The sequence below is a fragment of the Serinus canaria genome, chromosome 25, assembly GCF_022539315.1.
Source record: "Serinus canaria isolate serCan28SL12 chromosome 25, serCan2020, whole genome shotgun sequence".
Taxonomy (NCBI): Eukaryota; Metazoa; Chordata; class Aves; order Passeriformes; family Fringillidae; genus Serinus; species Serinus canaria.
The window spans coordinates 12,849,232-12,867,206 of NC_066338.1; the positions used below are offsets into that span (position 1 = coordinate 12,849,232).

The 17,975-nt window shown below is 57.9% G+C and overlaps 2 protein-coding genes across 4 annotated transcripts in view; one reads left to right on the forward strand and one right to left on the reverse strand.

The window, feature by feature from the left end:
• PRUNE1 (prune exopolyphosphatase 1) overlaps positions 1–107 on the reverse strand; it is a 27,597-nt gene extending 27,490 nt beyond the window's left edge. The window contains exon 1 of the mRNA XM_050984494.1: positions 104–107. The gene's annotated coding sequence lies outside the window, so the exon portion shown is untranslated. The remainder of the gene's footprint in view (positions 1–103) is intronic.
• A 4,049-nt stretch (positions 108–4,156) lies between these two features.
• On the forward strand, positions 4,157–17,321 carry GATAD2B (GATA zinc finger domain containing 2B). Of its 3 annotated transcripts, none has more exons than XM_050984420.1 (8): positions 4,157–4,304; positions 9,848–10,177; positions 11,846–11,975; positions 12,180–12,311; positions 12,432–12,563; positions 13,118–13,288; positions 14,460–14,775; positions 16,726–17,321. In XM_050984420.1, exons 2-8 carry the CDS (start codon positions 9,849–9,851, stop codon positions 17,034–17,036), a joined length of 1,521 nt encoding a protein of 506 aa, XP_050840377.1. In that variant the 5' UTR covers positions 4,157–4,304; position 9,848; the 3' UTR covers positions 17,037–17,321. The 3 variants fall into 3 exon arrangements, with proteins under 3 accessions (XP_050840377.1, XP_050840375.1, XP_050840374.1); XM_050984418.1 differs by lacking the exon at positions 4,157–4,304 and adding an exon at positions 7,304–7,475; XM_050984417.1 differs by lacking the exon at positions 4,157–4,304 and adding an exon at positions 8,377–8,514.
• The last annotated feature ends 654 nt before the right edge of the window (positions 17,322–17,975 follow it).

Consider the following 17,975-nt stretch of genomic DNA (forward strand, 5'->3'; position numbering starts at 1 on the left):
CCTGAAGCCATTCCCACTTTTCCTGCCACTCCATGTCCCTGTCCCAAGTCCTCTGCAGCCCTCGGAGCCTCTTTGGCCGCTGGGAGATGCTCCAAGGTCTCCCTGGATCTTCCCTTTTCCAGGCTGGGCAATCCCAGCTCTCTCCATGGCTTCAGCAGCTCCTTCCAGCAGGACCCAGGGAATGTTCCAGGATTTCCCAGCCCATTCCCAGGAGGAGCTGCCCTCTTGAGTCTGGGGTCCTTCCATCCCTGAATCCGCTCCCCATCCCGCTGCTTTTGGGTTTTGGGCACCTCAGAGCTCACTCAGAGCTGGGGGAGCTCGTCCTGATCTGAGGGAAGTGGGTCAGGAAGAGGCTGCAGTGCTGAGCTTGGTTCTTTATTTTATTTTCATTTTTATTTTTTTTTTTTTTTTTTTTTTTTTTTTTTATTTCTCTTTTTTTATCCCCCGATTTCCCCGTGATCGCGGCGCTGGCAGCTCCAGGACGGGCTGAATGGGGGGAAGGGGATAACCCTCCCCTCCAGATCCAGGGGATGGCATTTGGGATGGTGGCATCTGGGACATGCCTGCCATCCCCCTGAGGAGCAGCCCCAGCCCCTGGAATCCGGAGGGTGTCGGGAGCGCCGCTCCCAAGCCTAAAATTAGCCCTGGCTTTGATTTCCATGGATGCTCAGCACGTCCATGCTGTCCCATCCCTGCTCCTCAGATTGCCCTCCCCGAGGCCTGAGGGTGGATTTTGGGGCTGAATCCTGGAATTGTCCCATTTTGGAATCCTTGGGGGCCGGAGGTGATGGGAAGAGTTGGATTTGTGTGCGTTCTCCATGCCCGGGGTGTTTTTCCCAATAAAATTTGGGTTTTGTTTTGTGGAGTCTCAGAAGATGGATGCATGAATCCTGGTGGTTTTTGGGATGAGACTGAGCCAGAGCCTGTGGGAAGGGGAGGCTGCTCCTTCTCATCCATCCCAGCCTCCATTTTTGGTTTCCCAGTCAGTTACGAGCAAGAAGTTCCCCAAAATTGCCCAGACTCCAGGTGTGCTCCCCAAATCCTGGATTTTTTTTTTTCCTGGCTGGAAAACCTGCTCAGGCTGTTTCCCACAGGATCCACGGCCCCCAGGGAATTTTCAGGTCGATGCTCCAGGCTGGGTCCTTGGCTGAAGGAAGGGTTGGGAATCTCCCAGTTTGCTCCCAGTTCCAGCTCACCTCAGAGGTGAGAGGTGCAGGTGGAGGAGCTCCTCCATGTCCATAAGGAATTTCCCTGCTCCTCAAACCCATCCCAGTGCTGCCTCCACAGTGGGGGGTTCTGAGAGAAAAGGCAGCGATCAGAGGGACACAGAATTCCAGGGAATTCCAAAATGTTCTCCAAGCTCGCTGGATTTTCCTCTTTATTAAATCCTGGATTCCAATGAAATCTTGGAGCCTTGACAAATCCCAGCCCCTTCTTCCAAGAATTCCTGCAAACCAGCAGAGCCCCCCTGGGCTGGAAGAGAGGGGAGACCCCCAGGCTGCTTTTCCAAGGAATGGCCTCTGTGGAAGGTTCAGGAAATGCCAGAACCCAAGGCTGGAAGTGCTGGGCTGGGAATTTGGAGCTGCTGGATGTGGGTGGGAATCCTGAATTCCCAGCAGGCACAGGTTCTGGAGGGGCTGGGAGGAATCCATAGCAATGGGATCATGGATTCCCACCTTCCCGTGGCTGTGTCCTGGCAATCCTTCGGCTGTGTGGAGTTCGTGGTGGGATCTCCTCGAGCCAGGCCTTCCCTGGAGATCAGGATTCCCACTGGATGGCAAAACTGGGGAGAAATCCTCCCTTTCCCTGCTTTATCATCCTCCAGTTTTCCCAGAGTCTCTTCCTGAGTGTTGGCCTGAGGCTGGATCGGGATCACAGATCCTGAGGAGGAGGGAATTGGATCCAGGAATTCTCAGTTTTGAGGGAAGAAGATCCAGGGATCCTTTGGATTTGGGATAAAAGGAGCTCTGGCCAGACTTCCTCAAAGACCTTTTCAGGAAACAGAAGCTCCCAGGGAATGGATCCACAGGGAGAACCCCCCAAATCCAATTAAATGATGTTGTAGTGCTTCCTTTGCCCATCCTGGCTGGGAGGATCCTTTGGGAAGGTCGGAGCTGTGGGATGGCAGCCAGGGCAGGAGCAGGGATGGGCAGGGATTCCATCCCTTCCCAAAACCAGGGATGGAAGGGCCTGAGGAAGAGAGGGAGGATGGGAACAGCCTGGAATGGTCCTGAAAAACCAGGGAATGGAGGAAGAAAGGAATTTGCTGCTCTCCTGTGCCCTCTGCGTTTTCCATGGACACAGCCTGGAATAAATCATCCCCGGGCCCATCCCACCCCCTCATTAGCTGATAAATCCATGGAAACGAGCATGCAATTAAAGCTAATTAATCCTTTCCCCCTTTGGAAACCAAATTGTTCCATTTTCTCCAATAAAGGCAAACTGGGGGTTCCAGTGCTGGAATTCCCAGCCTCCCACACCTCAGGGGTGGGACAAAGCCGTGGATGTTGGGGATTATGGGATTATTGGGGTGTTTTGGGGGAATCTGGCACCTTCCATCTGCTCCAAGCCCTGGCCTTGAGCACTTCCAGGGATGGAGCAGCCTGAGATTCCCGGGATAACCAGTGCCAGGGCCTCACCACCCTGCAGTAAGGGTAGGGATATTCCTTGGGCTGAGGAATCCCAAATATCCAGTCTCAGTCTCCCGTGTTTTGGTTTAAAATTGTGTTTTCCATTCCCTGGGATTCTCCATCTCCTGGGTTCTCCGTGGGGTGAGCACTCCAAGCTCTCTGAATTCCTTAAAAAGGCCCCAAATCTGTCCCCATCCTCGGGACACCCTCAGCCCTGGGGAGCCACAGTGGGAATTTGGCACCTCTGGAGCAGCTCAGCTGGATCAGGAGGTTTGGGACAGCCAGAATCCCTCTGGATCCTCCTCCTGCAGGGCCAGCCCCATCTCCCAGCCCATCCTGACCCGGGGTTCTCTGCATTCCTTGGCATCCTCAGGGGATCTTCCAGGGAATCCTCGGCATCTCCTCAGGGATCTTCCCCTGCTCCCTCTGAGCTCTGCTGGGACCCTCTGGCAGCTTCCTCACATCCCTCAGCATCTCCTCCAGAGCCTTCCCTTGGGGATTTGGGGATTTTGGCGTCTTCGTTGACATCCCTCGGCGTCTTCCTGGCGTGTTCCTTGGCATCTTCTCTGGCATCTTCATCCCCACCCCTGGGCAACTTCCCTGGGACCCCTGGGCACATCTTGGGATCCCTGGGCACATTTTGGGATCCCTGGGCACATTCCCGGACCCCTGGGCACATTTTGGGATCCCTGGGCACATTCTGGGATCCCTGGGCACATTCCCGGATACCTGGGCACATTCCTCGGCTCCCTGGGCACATTCCTGGACCCCTGGGCACACTTCTGGGCTCATTCCCGGACCCCTGGGCTCATTCCCGGACCCCCTGGGCTCATTCCCGGCTCCCTGGGCTCATTCCCGGCTCCCTGGGCACATTTCTGGGCTCGTTCCCGGCTCCCTGGGCACATTCTGGGGACATTCCCGGCTCCCTGGGGCCATTCCCGGCTCCCTCGGTCTCCTCTCCCCGCCCTGGGCTCGGCGATCCCGAGGCTGTTCCCCCTCCGGACCCGACCTCGGGCCGCGGTTTTTTGGCCACGGGAGGGGCGGATCCCGGCGGCGGCGGCGGCCGCGAGGCTCCTTTTTGGGAGGGAAAGGGTTAAAATTCCAGGGGAGGGAAGGAGCTTCCATGAATGAAGACAAAGTTTGGCGGGGGGCCAGGAGCGGGGGGAGGGGGAGCGGGGAGGGGGCGGCCGCGCCAGCGCCGAAATCCCAGGAAAAAATGAACCCCCCTCCCCAAAATCCGGAGCCAATTCCATGTCGGGCGGTGCCAAACCGGTCACGACCGGAATTTTTTCTTTTTCCTCTTTTTTTTTTTTTTTTTCGGTTAAATTTTTTTTTTTTTTCATTCAAATTTTTTTTTTTTTTTTTAAATTCCCTTTTTTTTTTTTTTTTTTTTTTTCCCTCCTCTCCCTTCTCTTTTTCCCTGCCCCGCGAGGCATCATGGGAAAAAGTCAGCATCCCCCTTTTCTTTTGTTTAATAAAACAGAACGCGCATGATTGGCAGGGAAGGGCCCGCTCGGAGCGCGGCTCCGGCTCCGGCTGCGGCTGCGGCTCCGCGGGCGATGGAGCGCGGGGCCCTGCCCGGCCCCGGCCGCCCCCTGCCCCTTCCCGCTCCGCTCCCCTCGCCGCTCCTCCCTCGCTTTCTTGGCAACTCGAGGCAGCGGGAATATTGTACCTGTAAGTATCCCTCAGACCATCCCCGCGGTTTTGTCGGGAATTCGGACAGGACAAAAGGGTTCCTGAGTCTGCTTTTTATGGTTTTTTTTAATTTTTTTATTATGGTTTGATTTTTGGGGAGTGTCTCCAGGGTGTGTTTGAAGGAGAAAAGGAGCGCTGGTGCTGGGATTTGCTGGCGGAGCCGATCCGTGATTCCCTTCTCCCTTCCCTCCCCCCTTCCCCACCATCGCTATTCCACCGGAATGCTCCAATCCCACCCTCCCCGCCGCGGGTGACAAAATCCCGGCGGCAGCACCGATGTCACCCCCTCCCCGGGGCGGTGGCCATCGGTTTAATTATCGATTAGCTCGCTGATCGGTGATCGATGGCCCCGCCGAGCCAGCGGCCGCACAAAGGCAGCGCCCGCAGTCGAGGAAATCGGGAAGCGTTATATAAGGGAGCCTGGGAAGTCTGCGTCATCCCGGATGGGGAGGGGGCCGGCCCGGGCGCTCCCTCCTCCCCCCACCTTCCATCCCATCAGTTTTTAGTGGATTTGCTTTTCCCCGAGCGTTTTCCAGCTGGCTTTTCCCAAAACGGGCCCGTCCCAACCAGATGCCCTGGAATTTTTAATCTCTGTTTAAGACTTTGTGGAGTTTTTGAGTCTTTTTCCCCCACGTTTCAGCTTCTGGAATTCCTCTCTCCTCTTCTGGGATTCCTGCTCTCTCATCCCAAAAATCCTGGGGTGGGATGAGGTGTGAGGCCCGTGGTGCTGGACATGGCCCCGGCATTCCCTGCTCCCGAGAAATGGAGTTGGACAAGAGCACTAACTTAGGAGGGAAGGGAAGCACTTTTGGGGAGGGAGGATTTTCCTCCTTTCCTGCTTCCCATTGTTAGTTTTGGACTTGACCCGGAGCTGCAGAATCTGAGGACATCCCGAGCTGGGGGTGGTGATCTGGAATCCAGGAGATCCAGGGCCTGGGAGATCCTGAATTGGGGGGAATCCAGGGTCTGGGAGATCTGGAATCCAAGAGATTCAGGGTCTGGGAGATTTGGAATCTGAGAGATCCAGGGTCTGGGAGATCCTGAATCCAGGAGATTCAGGGTCTGGGAGATCCTGAATCCAGGAGAATCCAGGGTCTGGGAGATTTGGAATCTGAGAGATCCAGGGTCTGGGAGATCCTGAATCCACGAGATCCAAGGTCTGGGAGATCTGGAATCTGAGAGATCCAGGGTCTGGGACATCCTGAATCCAGGAGATCCAGGGTCTGGGAGATCTGGAATCCAGGAGATCCAGGGTCTGGGAGATCTGGAATTGGGGGAATCCAAGGTCTGGGAGATCTGGAATTGGGGGGATCCAGGGTCTGGGAGATTTGGAATCTGGGAGATCCAGGGTCTGGGAGATCTGGAATTGGGGGGATCCAGGGTCTGGCAGGAATCGGTGTCCCCGTGCTGGGATCCAGGAATGGGAGCAGCAGAGCTCCTGGAGCCGTTTGCTCCGTAGGAATTCCCACTCTCCCATCCCTTCCCAAATCTTCCATCGTGTTCCCGTTCCCTCCCGGGAGCAGCCGTGTCCCTGTGGCTCCTGCCCCGGCCCCGGGGTCGTTCTCGGGGCTTCTCTGCTGCTGCTTTAATCCCGGTGCTCCTCCTGCTCCGGAGAAAATCCCCACGAGCCACCCTCAGCCTCCCTTACCTGCCTCAGAATTCCTGCCCGGGCATTCCTGGAGCAGCAGGGTTTTTGAGGAGCCCCTTCCCTTTTCCCAGCTCCCTCTCCCGACCGCCGAGCCGTTCAATCCTAATTACCTTTTTAGGTGATTATCCTTTTCCTGGCGTTCCCTGGGAATGCTGGCCCTGGGAGCCAGCCATTTTGTGTTCCGTGCCGGAACGCGTTTTACGGCGCCGCCGACGCCGGGATGTGCCGAGCCCAGATGGAATCGGAGCCGCCTCGTTCCGGGCTCCGGGAAGGCCCCGGAGCAGGATTTGGGCAGGATGGCTCCGGATGAGCAGCCAGCCCTGTGGATTTCCCACGGGATCTGCGGGGCTTGGCGCCAGATCCTGGGATTTAGGGGGGTTCGGGCAGTGGGAGTGTGAGCTGCGCTCCTCAGTTGGATCTCACCAATTGTTGGATCTCACCAATTCCTGCTCCCTGATCCCGGGAAAATGGGATTTTAATGGGATTTGGGTGGGTTTTATTCCATCAGGCTCATGTCTGAGTGATGTCCTGGATATGGAGTGACCAGGATGGTGCTGGAGCCTCTCGGAGCACCTTGGCTCCGGGGATGTCACACTGGGTGTGGATTCTGGGTCTCTCCTGGGATTAATTCTGCCATTCCAGCCCCAAATGGAAACTGGGGGATGCTCTGGGTCCCCTGAGGCTGCCTCTGCCTGGGAATACCAGAGCTTCCCAAGGAGCAGAGCAGGCCCTGGGCTGGTTTATCCCTGATTTCCCATCCTCGCTCCCTTGGATCCCAGGGATCCACCTTGGCTCCGCTCGGTGGAATTCCGAGCGGGGTTGGGAAACTGGAGGGTGCTGGGGAGACCTGGGGGCACCTGGATCACTCCTGGTGGATCAAGGATTGTTCCTGGCAGATCAGGGACCATTCCTGGTGTTGGATCAGGAATTACAGCCCCTCCATGAACTCCAGAGGGCCCAAGGCCGGGAATTGGGGCTGGAAGACCAACATGGGGATTGACCCAAAGGAAAACCCTCCAAGGAGGCTGGGAAGGGGCTGGGACCTCCCTGGATAAACTCTGGCTGGAATTAACTCCTGGTGCTGCCAAGTCTTGGTGCTGGACTCCATCGGGTAAATCCCAGGATATTTTCCCTTCTGGCTGCATCTCTCCCTGGAGATTCCCACTCCTTCCTGGAATATTCCTTCTTTTGGCCCAGCTCACTCGCTCCAGCCTTTCAAATCCTCCCGCTGAGGATTTGTTTTTTTTTGTTGGACTGTTTCCCCTGCGGGCTCCACATCCAATATCCATGGAAAAGGGGGTGCTGCTTTGTCTGTCTGCCCCAAACCCGTCCTGCCGGGCCCTGCGGAGCAGGAGGAGCGCCCGGAGCCAGCGGAACGTGCCGAGGAGCGCGTGGTGCCGCGGAGGGGACGGCGGCTGCGTCCCCACGGAGAGCTGGGAATCACCATCAGGACAGAGCCAGGCCGTGTCCAGCACCCTGGGATTCCTGGAAAGCCTTCCCAGGTCTGTCTAGCCGACCCTGCTGGTCCCACTCCGGCAGCCTCTGGAATCTTGGCTCTGCCCCGGCTCCAGGCTCCCGGGGATAATCCCAGTCGGAGGCGCGCCGTGGATTTAGCTCCCGTTTTCCACGAGTTTTGCCACCATTTGGGAATTTGGTTCCAGTGAGGAGGATTTTTTTGAGATGGAAGCTGAAGGGAGAGGCTGTTCCCTGGGATGTGCCGGATCGCCGGGGGCTGTGCCCGAGGGCAGCGGGGCCGGATGATCCGGTTTGGGATGTGCCGAGACCGGAGCGGGGCCGGCACGGAGCCTCCCGCCTGTCCGACCTCCATTCTCGGGATTGGAATCATTCCTGCTCTTTGCTGTGGATTTCTGGATGGAATCAGGAGCTCTCCCCTGGCTTTCCCAGCGCTCTGGAAATTCCCAGTGGATCCTCCCCTTCCCCCTCCAGCCAAGGGCCCCATTCAGTACCGATTCCGAAGCCTAATTTAATTTTTATTGGATCTGGCTGAGCCTGGAAAACCTCTGGAGTGGATTAAATAGTGGTGGGCCCCATTCCCGGTAACGGCACTTTGGATTTCTTTGGAATGCCAGAGGGGAGGGCACTGGGAGACCACCTTGGTGATGGAGCACTGACTGGGTGGGGTCTCTGGAATTCCTTCTGGATCCTTCCACCCCTGGAGAGGCCAAGCAGGATCCAGGTCCAGGAGATCCTGGCTCTCCCTGCCGGATCCCATCTCCGTGCTCAGCTCAGCTCTCCGTGGGGAGCTCCTATCCGGTGGGACGTTGCTCCTGTGGACCTCTCCCTCCTCCTCCTCCTCCTCCTCCTCTGTGCTTGCCGGGAGCAGCGCGAGCCCGTTCCTGGCGCGCTCCCAGCGGCTCCAGCCGCAGCGCTGGGCGCGGCTCCGAGCGCTCCCGGGGTGTCTGGAACATCCCCGATCCCCCCGGGGTCACTCCTGCGGGACGGGGGCGGGAGCAGCTCCCGCAGCCTGTCCCGGCTTGCCGGGCTAAATTTGGGAGACGTGCGGAGAGACGGGATGAGCAGGTAGGGCAGAGCCCTCGGAGGCTCCGTCCGGCTTTTTTCCGATGGTGTTTGGGATTCCCGTGGGTTTCCCTGCTGCCCTCCCCTGCTCCCGCTGTCTCCGGTGGGAGCTGGACTCGTGTGCCGATGCGTCATTCCAGGGATTTGTACCCGAGCCAGAGCCTCCTCCTGGCAGGAGTTTGGGAGGGTTTGTCCCGGGAATGACTCGGAGCCGGGTCCTGGCAGGTGCGGAGCAGCTCCAGGTGCTCCACAGGACACTTTCTGTTCCCTGCGGAGCAAGGAATTCCCATGTTCCCGAGCCGGCCACGTGGAATTCCCACCGGTTCCCCAGGTGTTTGTCCTGGTCCCCAGCCCTGCTCCTCAGGGAAAGGCCTCGCCCAGCTGGTTTGCAGGTGGAGCTCCTGTGGCTCTTTGTTGTCGGAGCTGGTTCCTTATCAGCCTGGGAGCGGGATTGGGATGGGGTTGGGATGGGCTCCAGGCTTGGGATGGGGTTGGGATGGGCTCCAGGCTTGGGATGGGGTTGGGATGGGCTCCTGCCTGTTTTCCAGAGGGCATTCCTGCACCTGGAGCTGAGGTGGGGGAGCAGGAGAGGTGGGAGGGCGGGGATGGACCTGCCTGAGCCTCCATCCCGGAGGTGCCGAGCATTCCTGCCTGGAAGAGCAGGCGGTGGGGGATTTCCTGGCATTCCAGGGCTCTCTGGCATCCCAGCTCCCCTTCCTTGCTGAGCTGCATCCATGGGGTTTAATCCCAAAGGAGGGATGGTGCTGCCATTCTCAGGGACTTCAGGGCCTTTCAGAGGGGGGAACTCCTGACCTGGATGGGGGCTGGGGAGGTCGGAGCTCCGTGAGATTGGAGCTCTGTGAGATTGGAGCTCTGTGAGATTGGAGCTCTCCCAGTCGGAGCTCTGTGAGATTGGAGCTCTCCAAGAGGTCAGAGCTCTGTGAGATCAGAACTCTTCCAGAGGCTGGAGCTCTGTGAGATTGGAGTTCTCCAAGGGGTTGGAGCTCTGTGAGATCGAGCTCTCCAAGGGGTCGGAGCTCTGTGAGATCAGAGCTCTCCTTGAGGTTGGAGCTCTGTGAGATTGGAGCTCTCCATGAGGTCAGAGCTCTGTGAGATCAGAGCTCTCCCAGAGGTTGGAGCTCTGTGAGATTGGAGCTCCATGAGGAGGTTAGAGCTCCATGTGGTCAGAGCTCTGTGAGATTGGAGCTCTCCAAGAGGTTGGAACTCCGTGAGGAGATCAGAGCTCTCTGAGGAAGCCAGGCTGAGCTCGGGGGTGATCCTGGGGAGGTTCACCAGGATCCTTGGCACTGACAGTGTCCCTGTCCCTGTCCCTCAGGATGGACCGGATGACGGAGGACGCGCTGCGCCTGAACCTGCTCAAGCGGAGCCTGGAGCCGGCCGAGGAGCGCGAGGACGTCCTGGCCAAGAGGCTGAAGATGGAGGGACACGAGGCCATGGAGAGGCTGAAGATGCTGGCACTGCTCAAGCGCAAGGACCTGGCGGGGCTGGAGGTGCCCCACGAGCTCCCGGTGAAGCCGGACGGGATCAAGGGCTACGAGGAGAAGCTCAACGGGAGCCTGAGGCCCCACGGCGACGGGCGGAGCGCGGCCCGGCCGGGCAAGGAGAACATCAACGACGAGCCCGTGGATATGAGCGCCAGGAGGAGGTGGGTGCTGGGAATTCCAGGCTCTGGAGGGGTGGGAGGAGCCGGGTTGGGAATGAAATGGGATTTGGGGGGTGCTGGAGAGCCCGTTCTGGTGATGCCAAGAGCTGGGGAGGGAGCTGGGAATGGTGGGATGGTGGGGAATGGCTTCCCGTGGACAGGTGGGATGGGAAGTTGGCACAGGTTATCCAGGGATTTGTGGATTTCTCGTCCCTGGAAGTGTCTGAGGCCAGGCTGGACGAGGCTTGGAGCAGCCTGGGATGGTGGAAGTGTCCCTGAAGGTCCTGCTCCGAGTGAGGAGCTGCATCCTCAGCGGAATTCCTTGGATATTGTGCAATATGAGGGCACCCAGCGGGGCACCAGCATCGCACATGGACACTTGGATCAGGGAATCAGCCCTGGGAATGCTCCACTCTGAGATGAGAAGTGAGACTGGGAATGTCTCGTTTTCCTGGATTTTTCTTGGGAATGTGCTCCACCTCTCCTCACCTCTGCCTGCCTCCCTTGTTGGGGCTCCTCCTCCAGTGATTCTGTTGGAATTCTGCTCTTCCCTGGACAAAGGAAATCCAACAATTGGTGATGCCTCGTGGATGGATCCGTTTTCCCTCTTGGATTTGGACTCTGGCCCTGCCTTATTCCCCTGGTGGGATGGCAGTAATCCAGCCTGGATGTATCGGGATGCTCCTGCAGAATGATCCCCAGGAGCTGTAGGACAGCCCTGATCCAGGAAAGTGCCATCCAGATGTGCCAGCCCAGTTTGGAACTCCTGGCATGCAGCCTGGATGGGCTCCCACTGGCTCCTTCTCCTTGGGATCCTCTGGAATTTCTCTGCTGGAGCAGGGACAGCTCCGTGCCCTGGTGTTTGGAATATCCACAAGAACAGCTGGAATGGTTGGGAGAGGAAGGAAATCCCAGCTCTGAGCATCACCCCACCCTTGGAACAGCCAAACCTGGGAGCTGGGATTCGGGGCTCCCTCCTGGCTGTTCAGAGCTCACAGTTTGGGATGAGATATTCCACGGTGTCCCCTCACTGCAGGGACCTTCCAGGGAGCTGGAATTGCCTCCACGCTGGATTATCCCACAGTTTTCCAAGGCTCTCCAGCAGCAGGAATGAAACCCAGGGGAGCAAAGGGCTTTGCTTGGAGTCTCCTTCCCCAGGATGATCCCGCCCGGATCCTGCTGGACTCCACCTCTGATTTTTGGTTTATTTCTTTTCCCTGCTGCTCCTTTGGTTCCCCAATCCCACATGGATCAGTTGGATGTTGGTGCAGGTTTTCCTGGATGGAATGAGCTTTTCCAATAGATTTGGGTTGGGATAGGCTTGGAGTGGTGCCGTTAATGATGGGAGGGAATTCGGCCCCTTCTCCACCGCAGTGAGGATGAGCAATTCCAGGCTGGAGTATCCCTGCCATTCCCTCTCATCCCAGCACCAGGACACGCTCCTGGTTCCCACCTGATTCCCAGGTGGGATTTGCACCCCTGGAGAGGGACCTGGGGGGTTGGGGAGTGCTTTGGAGGGAGTCCTTCCCTCCTGGTGCCCACGGGAGCCGTGCTGCTCCGGATCCGTGCCGGACTGAGGGGGATCCTACTCCCAAAATCCCACATGGCTGGCTCACTGGGGCTCCCCAGATCCCAAATTCCTGGCTCACTGGGATTCCTTTCCCCCCTCAGTGACCAGGACCGGGGCAGGTTGACCCCATCCCCGGACATCATCGTCCTGTCGGACAACGAGGCCTCCAGCCCCCGCTCCAGCTCCCGCATGGAGGAGCGGCTCAAGGCGGCCAACCTGGAGATGTTCAAGGTGGGAGAACGGGAATTCCATCCCAGGAAAGGCACAGGGTGGAGGGGGATGAAGCATTTGGGGTGGGATGAAGCGTTTGGGGCGTTTCTCAGCAAGTTCCCGGTGCAGCCCCCCAGTTCTCTCACCTGTGGGCCAAATTCCTGCTTGGATTCAGCTTTCCCCCCTGCCTTGCTCACATCCTGCTCGGTGTCTGGGGTTTTGCAGGGGAAGAGCCTGGAGGAGAGGCAGCAGCTGATCAAGCAGCTCCGGGACGAGCTGCGGCTGGAGGAGGCCCGGCTGGTGCTCCTCAAGAAGCTGCGGCAGAGCCAACTCCAGAAGGAGAACGTGGTGCAGAAGGTGAGGCTGAGGATGGGTGGGATGACAGGAAGGGGTGCACACGGAGCCTCCCACTCCACCTGTGGGATTCCCTAAATCCCCTGCTGGCAAGGTCAGTCCTGTCCTTGGTGCCCCCCCCAGACCCCCGTTGTCCAGAACGCCGCGTCCATCGTGCAGCCGTCCCCAGCCCACGTGGGACAGCAGGGCCTGTCCAAGATCCCCTCCCGGCCCGGAGCCCAGGGGGTGGAGCCACAGAATTTAAGGACATTACAGGTGAGCATTCCTGGTTTTTCCCTAGAAAATGTTGGTTTTGGTGAATGCACACACAGAACTTCAATTCCCAGTGGTTGGGGTTGGATTTGGGGTTGTCAGGAATTGGACTCTGTGATCCTCGTGGAGATGGACATTCCATGATCCTCAGAATGTCCAGTGTCCCAGCTGGAGGGGGATGAGGATGGTGGGAATTCTCCAAGGCCTGCAGCCTCCCTGTTGCTCCCAGAGGAGAAGCCACGGGAAGTGTTTGCTCCATGGATTTCTGCTCTCCTTGACCATGGAGCAATTCCAGCCTCCCATGGGAAATGGGAATGTGCCAGCTTGAGCTGGGGAAAGGGCCACAATCTCTAAAATTTGGGGGAAAACGAGGGATTTGGGGCATTGGAGATCAGCTGGGCCTCTGGATCAGCAAGAATTCCATGGATCAGGGAATCATTGCTCCAAGTTTCCCTCGTTTTTCTCTGATTTTATGACCGAGCTCAGGGAGCTCTGGGGGGTGGTTGGGGTTGTTCCTGGGATCTGGGCTCTGATTCCACGTGGGTTCCTTCCCCCAGGGCCACAGCGTGATCCGCTCTGCCGCCAGCTCAGCCCTGCCCCACATGCTGATGTCCCAGCGCGTCATCGCCCCCAGCCCCGCCCAGCTCCAGGGCCAGCGCGGGCCCCAGAAACCCGGCCTGGTCCGCAGCTCCACGCCCGGGATGAGCCCTGCCATCAACTACCAGCCGGTGGGGCACTGCCCTGGGCACTGCTCTGGGCACTGGTTTGGGATGGTTGGGCACTGCTCTGGGATGGTTGGGCACTGCTCTGGGCTGCTTGGGCACTGGTTTGGGCTGGTTGGGCACTGGTTTGGGCTGATTGGGTACTGGTTTGGGATGGTTGGGTACTGGTTTGGGCTGCTTGGGCTCTGGTTTGGGCTGGTTGGGCACTGGTTTGGGCTGGTTGGGCTCTGGTTTGGGCTGGTTTTCACTGCTTTGGGCTGGTTGGGTACTGGTTTGGATTGCCTGGGCACTGGTTTTGGCTGGTTGGGCACTGGTTTGGACTACCAAGATACTAGTATGTGTTGCCTGGGCTCTGGTTTGGGCTGGTTGGGGACTGCCTGGGCTGGTATGGGTTGCCTGGGCTCTGGTTTGGGCTGGTTGGGCACTGGTTGGCACCGGTTTGCACTCGGTTTTTACCGGTCTGTACCGGTTTGGGCAGTGGTTGGGGCCAGTTGGGGCTGGTTGGGCACTGGTTTGGGCACTGGTTTGTACCAGTTTGGACCGGTTTGCACAACCCTCACCCTAAGGCCACACCTGTTCCACAATTCCCGGGACTCTCCAGCCCTTGTGTCCCCCCGACAGCTCCTGGTGCAAATCCCCACTAGATCCCAAATCCCCACCATGATCCCAGACCCCCACCTGATCCCAAATCTCCTCCTGATCCCAAACCCCCACCAGATTTCAGATTTGCACCCTGATCCCAAATCCCCACTGTGATCCCACACCCCCACCAGATCCTGAATCCCCACCTGATCCCACACCCCCTCCCTGATCCCACACCCCCACCTGATCCCAAATCCCCACCAGATCCCAACCCCCCCGATCCCAAATCCCCACCAGATCCCAACCCCTCCAGATCCCAAGCCCCCCAGATCCCACACCCCCACAGATCCCAAACCCCACCAGATCCCAAACTCCCACCAGATCCCACACCCCCACAGATCCCACACCCCCACAGATTCCACACCCCCACAGATTCCACACCCCCTCCAGATTCCACACCCCCTCCAGATCCCACACCCCCTCCAGATCCCACACCCCCACAGATCCCACACCCCCCCCAGATCCCAAATCCCCCCCAAATCCCAAACCCCCCCCAGATCCCGATCCCCCTCCCTGACCCCAATCTCCCCCGCAGCAATCGGGCTCCTCGGTGCCGTGCCAGCGCTCGTCCTCCTCCGCCATCTACATGAACCTCGCGTCGCACATGCAGCCGGGCTCGGTGGCCCGCGTGTCCTCCCCCCTCCCCAGCCCCAGCGCTCTCTCCGACGCCGCCAACTCGCAGGCGGCCGCCAAGCTGGCGCTGCGCAAGCAGCTGGAGAAGACGCTGCTGGAGATCCCTCCCCCGAAACCGCCGGCACCGCTCCTGCACTTCCTGCCCAGCGCCGCCAACAGCGAGTTCATCTACATGGTGGGGCTGGAGGAGGTGGTGCAGAGCGTCATCGACAGCCAAGGTGACACCTGGGGACATCCCAGAGGGGACAAGGCAGCTGGAGGGGATGGCGGGGGATTCAACCCCCGATTTGGGGCGTTTCGGGGTGAAATGGTGGGGTTTGGGGTGTTGGGGGTGGTGGAAGGGTTGGAGGAGGTGGTGGAGGGTTGGAGGAGGTGGAGGGGTTGGAGGAGATGGTGGAAGGGTTGGAGGAGGTGGTGGAAGGGTTGGAGGAGGTGGTGGAGGGGTTGGAGGAGGTGGTGGAGGGGTAGGAGGAGATGGAGGAAGGGTTGGAGGTGGTGGTGGAGGGGTAGGAGGAGGTGGTGGAGGGTTGGGGCGCTGAGGAGGGTTGGAGGAGGTGGTGGCAGGTTGGAGGTGCGGTGGTGGTGGGCTGGTTGGAGGAGATGGTGGCAGGGTCGGAGGAGATGAGGAGGGTTGGAGGAGGTGGTGGAAGGGTTGGAGGAGGTGGTGGAAGGGTTGGAGGTGGTGGTGGGAGGGTTGGAGGAGATGGTGGAAGGGTTGGAGGAGATGAGGAAGGGTTGGAGGAGATGAGGAAGGGTTGGAGGAGATGGTGGGAGGGTTGGAGGAGGGGTGGTGAGGGTTGGCGGAGATGGTGGGAGGGTTGGAGGAGATGAGGCCGGGTTCGGCGGAGAGAGAACGGGTTGGCAGGAGATGAGGCCGGGTTGGCGGTAGGTGGTGGATGGGTGGTACGGCGGTGGTTGGAGGGGTTGGAGGAGGTGGTGGAAGGGTTGGAGGAGGTGCTGGTGGGGTTTGGGGGGAAATTGAAATTTTGGGGTGGGTTTGAAGGTTTTTAAATGGTTTGTAGGATTTCAGGCTAAATTTTAGCAGGGTTTTAGATGAAATTTTCAGGGTTTTGGACGATTCGCAGGATTTGGGCCAAAAACTTCAGTAATTCTGCCCAGTTTTTTGTGATTTCAGTCAGGATTTTCAGGATTTTGGCCCAAAATGTTGGGTTCTTCTGGGTGCAGGATTTTGGCCAATTCTCAGGATTTCAGCCAAAAATTTCAATATTTCCTCCCATTTTTTTGTGATTTCAGTCAGGATTTTCAGTCTTTCAGCCCAAAACATTGTGTCCTGCTGGGTGCAGGATTTTTGGCCAGTCCTGGCTGGGTGCAGGATTTTGGTCGATTCTCAGGATTTTTGGCCGATTTGCAGGATTTTTGGCCAATTCTCAGGATTTTGGCTGATTCTCAGGATTTTTGGCCGAATCTCAGGATTTTTGGCCGATTCTCAGGATTTTGGCCGATTCTCAGGATTTTTGGCCGATTTGCAGGATTTTTGGCTAATTCTCAGGATTTTTGGCCGATTCTCAGGATTTTGGCCGATTCTCAGGATTTTTAGCCGAATCTCAGGATTTTGGCCGATTCTCAGGGTTTTCACCCAATTCTCAGGATTTTGGCTGATTCTCAGGATTTTGGCCGATTCTCAGGATTTTTAGCCGAATCTCAGGATTTTTGGCCGATTCTCAGGGTTTTCACCCGATTCTCAGAATTTTGGCTGATTCTCAGGATTTTGGCCGATTCTCAGGATTTTGGCCGATTCTCAGGATTTTGGCCAATTCTCAGGATTTTGGCCAATTGTCAGGATTTTTGGCCGATTCTCAGGGTTTTCACCCAATTCTCAGGATTTTGGCTGATTCTCAGGATTTTTGGCCGATTCTCAGGATTTTGGCCGATTCTCAAGATTTTTGGCCGATTCTCAGGATTTTGGCCGATTCTCAGGATTTTCACCCGATTCTCAGGATTTCTGGCCGATTCTCAGAATTTTTCGCCGATTCTCAGGATTTTGGCCGATTCTCAGGATTTTTGGCCAATTCACAGGATTTCACCCGATTCTCAGTATTCCAGCCAAACTTTCCACCATTCCCACCCGTTTTTTTTGCGGTTTCAGTCGGGATTCTCAGCCTCCCAGCTGTGTCCTGCTGGGTGCTGAGGCAGGGGGTGCCTTGCAGGGAAGAGCGCCCCGGCGGTGCCGCGCGTGGAGCCCTTCGTGTGCGCGCAGTGCCGCACGGACTTCACGCCGCACTGGAAGCAGGAGAAGGGCGGGCGGATCCTGTGCGAGCAGTGCCAGACCTCCAACCAGAAGAAGGCGCTCAAGGCCGAGCACACGAATCGCCTCAAGAACGCCTTCGTCAAGGCCCTGCAGCAGGAGCAGGTGGGAATCGTGGGAGCGCCCCTTCCCGGGGCTCCTCCCACCCCAAAACACCCCAAAACACCCCAAAACAGCCTGTCCCATCCCGTGCCGTTATCCCCATCCCAATGATCCCATTGATCCCACCCCATTGATCCCATCCCATTCCATTGATCCCATCCCAATGATCCCATTGATCCCATCCCATTGATCCCATTGATCCCACCCCATTCCATTATCCCCATCCCACTGATCCAGTTGATCCCATCCCATTGATCCCACCCCACTGATCCCATCCCATTCCATTCCGTTATCCCCATCCTACTGATCCCATTGATTCTATCCCATTCCATTGATCCCATCCCACTGATCCCATTGATCCCGTCCCATTAATCCAAGTGATCCCATCCCATTGATCCCATTGATCCCACCCCATTGATCCCATTGATCCCATTGATTCTATCCCATTCCATTGATCCCATCCCACTGATCCCATTGATTTCATCCCGTTGATCCCATCCCATTCCATTATCCTCCTCCCATTGTTCCCATTGATCCCATGGATCCCACCCCATTGATCCCATCCCACTCATCCCGTCCCAGCCAGGGTGGCATTCCTGAGGAATTGAGCAGGGTGGCATTCCCATGGGCATTGAATGGGATGACATTCCCAAGGGGGTGGCATTCCCACAGGTGGCATTCCCAAGGGATGGCATTCCCGGTGCCATTCCTGGTGCCATTCCTGGTGCCATTCCCGGTGCCATTCCCACGGGTACCACGGGTGCCGTTCCCGGTGCCATTCCCATGGGAACCACGGGTGCCATTCCCGGTGCCGTTCCCATGGGTACCACGGGTGCCGTTCCCGGTGCCATTCCCTCGGGTGCCATTCCCGTGGATGCCGTTCCCGGTGCCATTCCCATGGGAACCACGGGTGCCATTCCTGGTGCCGTTCCCATGGGTGCCATTCCCGTGGATGCCATTCCCGGTGCCATTCCCATGGGTACCACGGGTGCCGTTCCCGGTGCCGTTCCCGGTGCCATTCCCGTGGATGCCATTCCCGGTGCCGTTCCC

What these genes read in the sequence shown, in the direction of transcription:
- GATAD2B (XM_050984417.1), top strand. An exon ending in CCAACCTGGAGATGTTCAAG is followed by an intron (nt 11,976 to 12,179) that starts GTGGGAGAACGG and finishes GGGGTTTTGCAG; the next exon opens with GGGAAGAGCCTGGAGGAGAG. An exon ending in AGGAGAACGTGGTGCAGAAG is followed by an intron (nt 12,312 to 12,431) that starts GTGAGGCTGAGG and finishes TGCCCCCCCCAG; the next exon opens with ACCCCCGTTGTCCAGAACGC.